The sequence below is a fragment of the Bufo gargarizans genome, chromosome 3 (assembly GCF_014858855.1).
Source record: "Bufo gargarizans isolate SCDJY-AF-19 chromosome 3, ASM1485885v1, whole genome shotgun sequence".
Classification (NCBI taxonomy): Eukaryota; Metazoa; Chordata; class Amphibia; order Anura; family Bufonidae; genus Bufo; species Bufo gargarizans.
The window spans coordinates 391,375,608-391,387,713 of NC_058082.1; the positions used below are offsets into that span (position 1 = coordinate 391,375,608).

Genomic DNA, 12,106 nt, shown 5'->3' on the forward strand with positions numbered 1-12,106 from the left:
CTTACCGTGGACTGATGAACAGCAAGGCTTTTGGAGATACTTTTATAACCCTTTCCAGCTTTATGCAAGTCAACAATTCTTAATCGTAGGTCTTCTGAGAGCTCTTTTGTGCAAGGCATCATTCACATAAGGCAATGCTTCTTGTGAAAAGCAAACCCAGAACTGGTGTGTGTTTTTTATAGGGCAGGGAAGCTGTAACCAACACCTCTAATCTCATCTTATTGATTTAACTCCAGTTGGCTGACACCTCACTCCAATTAGCTCTTGGAGATGTCATTAGTCTAGAGGTTCACATACTTTTTCCACCTGCACTGTGAATGTTTACATGGTGTGTTCAATAAAAACATGGTAACATTTAATTCTTTGTGTGTTATTAGTTTAAGCAGACTGTGATTGTCTATTGTTATGACTTAGATGAATATCAGATCACATTTTATGACCAATTTGTGCAGAAATCCATATAATTCCAAAGAGTCCAAATATTCTAGGTTCTTCAAAGTAGCCACCTTTTGCTTTGATTACTGCTTTGCACACTCTTGGCATTCTCTTGATGAGCTTCAAGAGGTAGTCACCTGAAATGGTTTTCACTTCACAGGTATGCCCTGTCAGGTTTAATAAGTGGGATTTCTTGCCTTATAAATGGGGTTGTGCCTTATAATGCCTTATAAATGCCTTATAAATCAGTTGCGTTGTGGAGAAGTCAGGTGGATACACAGCTGATAGTCCTACTGAATAGACTGTTAGAATTTGTATTAATCAGCTAAGTAAAGAAAAACGAGTGGCCATCATTACTTTAAGAAATGAAGGTCAGTCAGTCCGAAAAATTGGGAAAACTGTGAAAGTGTCCCCAAGTGCAGTCACAAAAACCATCAAGCGCTACAAAGAAACTGGCTCACATGCGGACCGCCCCAGGAAAGGAAGACCAAGAGTCACCTCTGCTGCGGAGGATAAGTTCATCCGAGTCACCAGCCTCAGAAATTGCAGGTTAACAGCAGCTCAGAGTAGAGACCAGGTCAATGCCACACAGAGTTCTAGCAGCAGACACATCTCTAGAACAACTGTTAAGAGGAGACTGTGTGAATCAGGCCTTAATGGTAGAATATCTGCTAGGAAACCACTGCTAAGGACAAGCAACAAGCAGAAGAGACTTGTTTGGGCCAAAGAACACACGGAATGGACTTAACACCAGTGGAAATCTGTGCTTTGGTCTGATGAGTCAAAATCGTGTCTTTGTGCGATGCAGAAAAGGTGAACGGATGGACTCTACATGCCTGGTTCCCACCGTGAAGCATGGAGGAGGAGGTGTGAGGGTGTGGGGGTGCTTTGCTGGTGACACTGTTGGGGATTTATTCAAAATTGAAGGCATACTGAACCAGCATGGCTACCACAGCATCTTGCAGCGGCATGCTATTCCCCCCGGTTTGCGTTTAGTTGGACCATTATTTACTTTTCAACAGGACAATGACCCCAAACACACCTCCAGGCTGTGTAAGGGCTATTTGACCACGAAGGAGAGTGATGGGGTGCTGCGCCAGATGACCTGGCCTCCACAGTCACCGGACCTGAACCCAATCGAGATGGTTTGGGGTGAGCTGGACCGCAGAGTGAAGGCAAAATGGCCAACAAGTGCGAAGCATCTCTGGGAACTCCTTCAAGGCTGTTGGAAGACCATTTCAGGTGACTACCTCTTGAAGCTCATCAAGAGAATGCCAAGAGTGTGCAAAGCAGTAATCAAAGCAAAAGGTGGCTACTTTGAAGAACCTAGAATATGACATATTTTCAGTTGTTTCACACTTTTTTGTTATGTATATAATTCCACATGTGTTAATTCATAGTTTTGATGCCTTCAGTGTGAATCTACAATTTTCATAGTCATGAAAATAAAGAAAACTCTTTGAATGAGATGGTGTGTCCAAACTTTTGGTCTGTACTGTATATAAGTACTTCCATTCATCCTTGCTTCTGGAGTGAAATTGCAGTCTGATAGTATTGCTCTTTTGCCCTTGCAGTTTCTTTTAATTTACAGTATGTCGGATAGACATGTGACAGGCCCTTCTAAGGGAACAGACAGTGGCCAAAATGTTTATGGAGCAGCAGAAGAAGGGAGGGTGGCAGCAGCAGTCTCACCGACAGGCCTAAGCTGAAAGTGTCATCTAGCAGTCGTCTCTTGACTAGCAATCCAACAGTCCTTGAATGGTTGACTCGGTCTTCTACTTCTTCGCAAGTGACATCAGACACCCCCAGCCAGGAGTCAGTGGGTTCCTCTGACGCGATGCTTAGTTGGCATGGCACTGAGACAAGCTCTGTGCCCCTACCTTTCCTCAATCTGCCTCTGTCACTTTCTGTTCCGTCAGGTTGAAAAGTATTATATGTCGACAGTCAGCGGCTACTGTCCAGCCAAGATCTGGAGGAGAGATCTGTTGCTTCCTCCGGTAGGCGGGCAAGTAGTGATTATGAGAGTCGCGTTTGTTCTGAGCGGCCAGACACGTAGCCCTGAGACTGGTGAGGGTGTCATCAGTGACATGCAGACATTAGTGGACGATAATGTGGCTGATCGCACGTGGGAGCCAGGTGAAGAGGATGGTAGCTTGTGCGTGAGGCAGTGGCTGAGCCAAGAGGGTGGTAGCGTGGCCGTGAGTCATCAGGGTGGCATAAGTGGGAGGTCAGGAGCCAAACGTGCCTGGGGTGGACAGCCCACTATGCAGGACCCTACCTGTCTGGAAAGAAGTAGGGGTGCAGGGGTTCACGGAGGCAGTGGTAGCAGGCAGTCAGCACAGAGTGGTGGGGGGAAAATGCCATACTGGGCGGTGTGGCAATTTTTTTATCAAGCCGTCGGAGAATTAAATCATTGCCATTTACAGAATCTATGGACAGAAGGTGAAGTGTAGCTGGGGAGCGAATGTTGGCACCACGGCCTTGCATCAACACATGCTGCGTAACGCCATAAAGTGGACTGGGAAAACTGTTGCGCTAATGCAGGGTGGATCACGATTTAAATCACTAGTCAGTAAGGCTTGATTTAAATCATAGTTTTCTACATAAAGACTAATACTTGCTGGTATAACTTATAATATGCAAGTAGATGAAGATTTTTAGAATAACAACTTTTCATATTAGTTTGATTAGGTTGATTCTGCATTCATATGTTTGTAGAAGTTAGGATTAAGGTATTTTTCTCAACTCTGTTCATGTTATAACATCTTTGCTGTGAAGAAGAGGCATGTGATCTCTGCTGAGTCAAATTCAGTTTTGAGAACTGCAAAAGTAAACCAAGCATCTTTGATAATATCTTGTAGGCAGAGAAACTGCCCGATAATCTTACGAAAACCTCTGGAAGAGCATGGCATTGTGAATGGATTAATGGAATTGATTTACCCAAAAATTACACATATAGAAACATAGAAACATAGAAACATAGAATACGGCAGATAAGAACCATTTGGCCCATCTAGTCTGCCCAATATACTGAATACTATGAATAGCTCCTGGCCCTATCTTATATGAAGGATGGCCTTATGCCTATCCCATGCATGCTTAAACTCCTTCACTGTATTTGCAGCTACCACTTCTGCAGGAATGCTATTCCATGCATCCACTACTCTCTCAGTAAAGTAATACTTCCTGATATTACTTTTAAACCTTTGCCCCTCTAATTTCAAACTATGTCCTCTTGTAGCAGTTTTTCTTCTTTTAAATATTCTCTCCTCTTTTACCTTGTTGATTCCCTTTATGTATTTAAAAGTTTCATATCCCCTCTGTCTTGCCTTTCTTCCAAGCTATACATGTTATGGTTCTTTAATCTTTCCTGGTAAGTTTTGTCCTGCAATCCATTTACTAGTTTAGTCGCTCTTCTCTGAACTCTCTCTAAAATATCAATATCCTTCTGGAGATATGGTCTCCAGTACTGCACACAATACTCCAAATGAGGTCTCACTAGTGCTCTGTAGAGCGGCATGAGCACCTCCCTCTTTCTACTGGTAATGCCTCTCCCTATACACCCAAGCATTCTGCTAGCATTTCCTGCTGCTCTATGACATTGTCTACCTACCTTTAAGTCTTCTGAAATAATGACCCCTAAATCCCTTTCCTCAGATACTGAGGTTAGGACTGTATCGCTTATTTTATATTCTGCTCTTAGGTTTTTACGCCCCAGGTGCATTATCTTGCACTTATAAACATAAAATTTTAGTTGCCAGATTTTTGACCATTCCTCTAGTTTTCCTAAATCCTTTTCCATTTGGTGTATCCCTCCAGGAACATCAACCCTGTTACAAATCTTTGTGTCATCAGCAAAAAGACACATTTTACCATCGAGGCCTTCTGCAATTTCGCTGATAAAGATATTAAACAATATGGGTTCCAGAACAGATCCCTGAGGTACCCCACTGGTAGCAAGACCATGGTCTGAATATACTTTATTGACTACAACCCTCTGTTGTCTGTCCCTCAGCCACTGCCTAACCCATTCAACAATATGGGAGTCCACGTCCAGCCTTATTCTACATAATTAAAAAATAAATCTTTATTTCATGATGGAATAACCTTTGAATGGTAATATATTTTCCTCAAAAAGCATTTTATATAAAAAAAATCTGATTTAAATATAAAAAATCTGATTATTTAGATTTTTTTTTTAAATCATTGATTTTTATCCACCCTGCGCTAATGTATTGATACAGCCTGATGCAGCAACCTCTGCATCACCCAGTGGCCCACATCCCTTTTCCTTCAGTTAAGGCTTCACCACCTCAACAGAAGGGAGCTGTGTTTCCTGCCCATCATCTACTAGTCCTGATGCTCCCGCTCCTCCTCGTCACTCATTTAGTCAGCAATTGATCACAGAGGGGATTGCAAAAAGACAACAGCATGCGTGCACTCATCCAACGCCGCCGAAGCTGAACGTACTCCTGGCCAAGGTGCTGGTACTACAGTCCCTTCCTTTCCATGTGGTGGACTCTTCACCCTTCAGAGAACTTATTCTCTGAATTCACAATGGCTTGTGCTGAGCCATGGTGGAAAGACCGAAGCCATCATTACTTCTCCAAAAAGGCAGTACCAGCCCTGCACATGTATGTTGAATAGAAGGTGGGCCAGTACTTCAACCTGTCTGTGTCTGCTAAAGTTCACAGCAGTGCCAACGTGTGGTGCTGTAACTAAGGTCAATGACAACATATGTCCTTTACGCCCCACTAGGTAAATGTGGTTCATGCCCAGCCACACCAGCAACTTGGCCAGGTGACAGCACTGCTTCCTCCATGTTCTAAAGCTGTGGGTCTTCCGCCAATGTCCTCCGCTGCCTCCTCATCCTCCATCTTGTCCTCATCCTCCACTGCAGGCACAATCTGGAGTGCTCCTCCAGCATACCACATGTGCAGGGCTGGTACCGGCAAATTGAATCCTGGCGGTCTCCTCGCGAACTGAATATCGGAACCATGGTCCCCGACAACGGGAAGAATGGTGCTGCGCCATGCTGAGCCATGCAACCTGATTGACGCAAGTGTTTTATCTGGTTCTAAAGTGGTTCCTGAAGTCTTCCACCCATCTTCAAGACATCCTGAAACTGGCCACAAAACTGTGCATGTACTTCAACCACTTTCACACTGCAAAACACACCCTTGTTGAGCTGCAGAATGGAGTTTCCCAAAATCGCCTCATATGCAATGTTTCCACCCATTGGAACTCTACCCTCCACATGTTGGACCGACTATGTGAGCAGAGGAAGGCCATAAATGATTTCTTGATGATGCAGGCGGACATGAGCTCTCCCCTGTGTAACTTTGACATTAGCTAGTGGCAGCTTATGCGTTACACCTGCCGTTTGCTCAGGCCCTTTGAGAAGGCCACTTTATTTGTCAGATTTACTGGATGAACGTCATTCCACTGATTCATGTCCTGGGACAGATGCTGCTAAATCTGGCTGGCCAGGGTACCACGGTCACCTGGAGGAGGAGGACATTCAGGCACAAGCAATGTTTACAGAAATTGGTGTTTTTTCTGCACAAGTGACAGGAGACGAGGAGCAAGAGGAGCTAGAGGGCAATGAGAAAGACCAGGCAGATGACCCCGACACACAGTGGCAGTATGCAGTGGAGATGAACACCCTCCGAGTTTCTTGCACAAATGGCCCAATGCATGCTCATCTGCTTGTGTAGTAATAGCCAACTTGCCACAATTCTGCAGAGGGATGACTACTGGCTCTCCACCATGTAAGACCCCCGCTACTGGTCCAAAATGGGGGCATTTTCTACACCTGCTGAGAGGGAGGATAAACTGAACTACTATAGAGACATCCTATGTAGTACATCCTATGTAGTCAGTTGGCCACTGCCAACAGCGATCCTCATGAAGGTCTGCGCTCATGTTTACGTTCCACTGCCATGGCTGATAGAGGGGAGTGGAGGGGCAGGAGCAGTACCAGCTCCATCAGCAGCAACTTAAGTCTAGAGTCTCTGATGAGCACTTTTCTTCACCTGCCTAGTGAAGAAACCACCCACCAGCAGCAGCAAGACATGGAGCAGAACCTGAACCAGCAGGTGGTGGCATACTTGGACTGCACCCTGCCATTTCACATGTAAGATCCCTTGGACTATTGAGCAGACAAACTTGATTTGTGGCTGCAACTGGGCGAGTTTGCCCTGGACAAGATTTCCTGCACTGCTAGTAGTTTGACATCAGAGTGGGTGTTTAGTGTGGCAGGGGGCATAGTTACCCCAAGGAGAACTCGCCTTTCCACCCAAAATGTGGAGAGACTGACCTTTTGTGAAGATAAATCAGACATGGATCAGCCAGGATTTTCACACACCAGTGCCTGATGCATCAGACTAGATCATTCTGGATGCTACACACAAACTTTTTCAAGAGAGACCCGTTTCTTCTGGCCACCTGTTTCAGCCACTATTCGGATGCTGCCACCCGTCTGATGCCACACACCCGCTGCCATGTACTCCTACTGCCACCTACCATCTTGTGCTGTTACTTCCACTGCTTTTGCCCCTCCCCACCTCCCACTCTGTGACTGGGCCACTGTGTTAGCGCCTCATGCTGTTGCCACCTCACCACTCTGTCATTGGGCCACTGTGTTGACTCCTCATGTTGTTGCCTTCCTCACCAATCGCTATTGTACCTTTTTGGCCTTGTTGACATCACCATTTATTTACCCTTCTTCTAATCTGTCAGAAGGACGGAAAAATGAGAAACATAACGGATCCTATCTTTGGAGCAGCCATAATACCTGTATCACACAGTCTCTATTTTGCATCAGGGTTGGATCATGATTTGAAAGCCAAAAGCAGGAGTAGGTACAAAACACAGAAGACATGAAAATATTCTATTCACGTGTCATCTCTGTTTTGGATCCATTCCTGTTTTTTTTGGCCTTAGGATCCATTTTTTTGGGGTTGTTCTCATGATGGATGAGAAGAAGGTCAAAATAAACCGTGACGTCAATACAAACTTACTCCTGACACCTGTTCTGTTACATGCTATGTGAAATCAGATGAAGATGGTGTATAATGAGTGCTCTCTTTCACTCTATAGTAGAATCTTGTGCCACTGCACGCTTCTTTATACCTGACGCTAACATTGACCTGTTAGGCTGAGTTCACAGTTGAATCATTTGGTCAGTTTTGGCCCCGTAACTGACCAAATGAGTGAAGTGTGAAGCGATGCTAAGTTGTCAACTGTTTGTCCTACTGACTCACAGTACTGTTTCTCTAGCACAGCGGACTCCCTATGCATGTTTTTGTAATGCACAGTGTTCTACACTACTTTACAGGCTCTCAGCAACTAGGAAATAGCTGTGTTTTAATATGATTCATCATGAATAAATTCACATTAAATCAAATATTTTTGGGAAATTTGGCGAACCGTCCAAAGCATTTGCTCATCTCTAGACGTCACGTTTATCACTGCGGCTTCCTCAAACAGCTGATTGGCATGGGTTACAGAAGTCATTCTCCCGTTGAACTCATAACATAGTTGAACATTGATAACATAGCCTTATGATAGGTCATCAATATGTGGAAACCCCTTTACTCTTTGCTATGTTGATCCTTTAATCTTTTTGGGAATACTTGGCAGGACTTTAGAGAATCTTTCTTTCCTGTTAAGTCCTTCCCTCTAGTCTTTCCTGTTCCTACTTTTGAATACTTTGATTTTTTTCCCCTTTACTTGTATTTGTATTGTTCTGTCCTCATTGATCATCCTCCATACACATATGTTCTTTCTACAGTCATATTTTCCTCTTTTTTTTTATCTAGTTTGATATTAGGATTATCGAGCCATGTTGCACATATGCCACTTTAATTAGCATTTCTTGTTTTTGAGGTTTATATCATATCATTCCTTTGTCCTTTAAAAAAAATCCAAAGTAAAAAAAATAAAAAAATTACAGAATATTTTGTGGGGAAAAAAAAAGACATAATTTAAATCACAGTACAATTAATATAAGCTTACAGCGTAATATAGACTATTTCACCTATTTTATGTACCTGCTTAAATGGGTATTCCCATCTAAGACATTGATAGCACATCGCTAAGAAATGCCATAAGTGTCAGGTAAATCCAGTTCCCATCTCTGGAACGGGCCCCTCAAAGTAAAGGAGAGCGCACTGCTCAAGTGCAACCACCCTCTATTCATCAATATGGTAGTTCCGAAAATAGGCAAGACTATATTCAGCAGTCCCATAGTGGTGTATGAAGCGGTGGTTGTGCATGTGTATTGTGCTCTCCATTCAAGGCTATGGGGCTTATGAAAATAGCCAAGCGTGCTTGCTTGGCATCGATGGCAAATACTAGCCATATGCATTGAAATGCTGAGATGGGCAAACTCCTTTAATGTGTGGCATGCTATCTTGAGGGTGGGTTTCACTATGAACCATCCATGAAATCCAATGTGCGAAAAATCTTCCAAGTTACCACAAAATAAAATATTCACTTCTGTATTTACAGCACGTAAGCTAAATTATAGTAAATCAGCCTTTGGTTATTTCTAACCAATGTGTTTGGTTGGTGAGGTATGAAGGGATCCAGGACAGGGTCATTAGATGCCATTAGATGATGGTGTTACAAGTAAAGAACAATGTAAAAGGAGGCTGTAGCTGCAGGTATTGGTGGCAGTGGCTATTAGGGGCTGTACACATCTCGTTTTTGTTATACGTCAAGGGGATACTTTTGTAAACAGAAAAACTGGAAAGGTATGGTTGGATATACCCCAAGACTATAATTGGGTAAACATAGTTCAAAAGTGGATTTTTTTAGTGCATGTTTTTTACTCCGTTTGTCATTGTTTGTGCTTCATTTTTATTTTTTCCTTCCTGACTCCAATCAGGAAGGAATGTCTGTATGTCTAAACGTATCCACCTCACGTACAGCAAAAACGAGGCGTGAACAGCCCCTTAGGGATAAAACACACAACACAAAAATCATTTAATCAGTTTCTGGAGCAAATTGAGGACATCATAATCTATCATTATTGTTGTTATTTTCATTATCATGATTTGACATGTATTCTAGTTTTAGCATCATCTGGAATAGACTACAACATAAAGATCTGGTCACCACTGGAACAAGACAAGTCTTTTAACTGGGCACTTGCTGAAGAGGTAAGGTTAAAATACATCAGAGTTCTTCCGTCTGTGCTTCTTTTTGTAAGTGTATTGCTATTAATGTAACAGTAACAACATGCATATGTTTACATTGCTTATATGTTAATCAATCACAATAATTAATTAGATTGCATCTGTCAGCATGATCAACCCTAGTAAACCAGGCATATTAAGTGATGTCCAGTACTGTCATTCAAATTTGAGGGGGAAATACAGAGAGTTCAATCCAAAGGACACTGTATCTTTTCTCTTGGCCAATCCCAGAGTTAGGTGGGGAACTTATATTATTAATATAAAAAATGAAAATCAGACATCATATAGTACAGCCTCTTTCTTACAAAGCTAGAACCAGCCCTGTACCTCAAAGTAATCCAGAAATATTCCTTTTCACTGCTCTGCTAGATTTATATCAAGCTGAGCGCTCAAGAGGAGTGTCTTTTCTGCTACAGCTCTCTCTCTATCACAGCTCAGGAGGCGTGACTACTCTGCTGCAGCTCTCTCCCAATCACAGCTCAGGAGGCAGTTGAAGGATGTAACTGAACATGTGTAGCCTTCTCAAGGAGCCAAAAAAAGAACAGGTGGCACTATACAGATACTTTTTATTGAATAATGAATATACAAAACATTTTATTACATGCAAAAGTATTCAGATCCTGCTGCTGGTTTGAAAACTGTAGAATATTTTTTGTGGGACAACCCCTTTAAGTCTTTATGTCTTTTCCTGTTATTGTGTAAGAGTCCTGGCACCTATGCATTGTATTACTCCCAACTCCAGTTGAACTGATATTTGTCTTGCTTTTTGTGTGTTTTTTTTTTTTGTTTTATATTTTATTGCTGGATTAGCCAGTTTTGTGCTGTTTTGGCTTTATCTGTCTCACCTGGTTGTGACACTGCTTGCTGACTATAGTTTTTTTACCCTCCCTGGTTATCCTGGTAGATCTACTACTAGCAAGCTTGCACTTGTTCTGCTACCTTACTGTTCTGCTACCTTACTCCAGAGATATAACCTGGGTCCCTAGCAGACAGTGAGCTCAGGTGAAGTCTTCCTACCAACCAGAGTGGTTAAGGAAAAATGGTAGTAGTTTTTGACTTTGCTGGCTGTGGTTCCAGATTGTGACCACAGTATTTCTTTACATAATTGAGCCTTACAAAATAACTTGTACGCAGCAAATGCATGTACTGTATTTGTGGATCAAATGTAAGGCCTGACGCAACTAGTCCAAGATGTGTCAGACAGGCTTGTCCATCAGAAGGCTACACTTGCCCTAAGTTCAGCAGCAGCACCTAACATAGTAACATATGGGGTCATTTAAAACCCCTGTTCTGGTGGTGGATAAGTTGTGTAGAGGCGCAGGCCAGCTTAAACCTACACTAGCTCCCTTGCTGACGTAGATTTAAACAATTTCTTATGCTAAAAACTGGCATAGAAAATAATAAATGAGATGGGCCTGCCGGCCCGCACACTTGCACACCATGCCTCTTTTTCTTGGCACTGGCATTAGTGGCTTAAAAGGGGGAAGAGTCTCAGTTTTTGCTGCAAAACATCTTTGCTACAAAATCTGCACCTAGTATATGCCAAAAAGTGCCATTTATGGCGTAAAAGGGGGAAGAGTCTCAGTTTATGCTGCAAAACACCTTTGCTACAAAATCTGCACCTAGTATATGCCAAAAAGTGCACCAGCATAGAACTGGTGCATCTATGCCCCTTTTGATGACCCCCATAGATTGTAAGGCTGGAAAAAGACATTAGTAAAAGACGTAGTAACACAGTTTATAAGGCTGAAAAAATACATCTGCCCATCTAGTTCAGCCTGTTATCCTGCAAGTTGATCCAGAGGAATGAAAAAGAAACCCTGTGAAGCCAATTGTCCTCACTTTAGGGGGAAAAGTTCCTTCCCAACCCGTCAGGCAATCAAAATTACTCCCTGCATCAACAACCCATATCTAATGACTATAGCCTAGAAATACATCCAGGCCCCTCAAACTCTTTTAGTCAATTCACTATCACCACCTCCTCAGGCAGAGAGTTCCATAGTCTCACTGCTCTTACCGTAAAGAATCCTCTTTTACCGTAAAAATCTTCTTTCCTCCAGATGCAGAGGATGTCCCCTCATCACAGTCACAGTTCTGGGAATAAATAGATGATGGGAGAGATCTCTGTACTGACCCCTGATATGTATATATAGTTATTAGATCTCCCCTCAGTCATCTTTTTCTAAACTGAATAACCCTAATTTTGATAATCTTTCTGGTTGCTGTAGTCCACCCATTCCAGTTATTACTTTAGTTGCCCTTCTCTGAACCCTCTCCAGCTCAGCTATGTCTGTCTTGTTCACAGGAGCCCAGAATTGTACACAGTACTCCATGTGTGGTCTGACTAGTGATTTGTAAAGTGGTAGGACTATGTTCTTATCACGGGCATCTATGCCCCTTTTGATGCAACCCATTATCTTATTGGCCTTGGCAGCAGCTGTCTGACACTGTTTTCAACAGCTTAGTTT

At 42.8% G+C, this 12,106-nt stretch overlaps 1 protein-coding gene across 4 annotated transcripts in view; it reads left to right on the forward strand.

The window, feature by feature from the left end:
* DCAF6 (DDB1 and CUL4 associated factor 6) overlaps positions 1–12,106 on the forward strand; it is a 1,153,281-nt gene that overhangs the window by 1,067,499 nt on the left and 73,676 nt on the right. For all 4 annotated transcript variants that reach the window (XM_044288252.1, XM_044288251.1, XM_044288253.1 and 1 more), the window contains one exon: positions 9,514–9,602. In XM_044288252.1, coding sequence (XP_044144187.1) covers positions 9,514–9,602 — 89 coding nt within the window. The remainder of the gene's footprint in view (positions 1–9,513; positions 9,603–12,106) is intronic.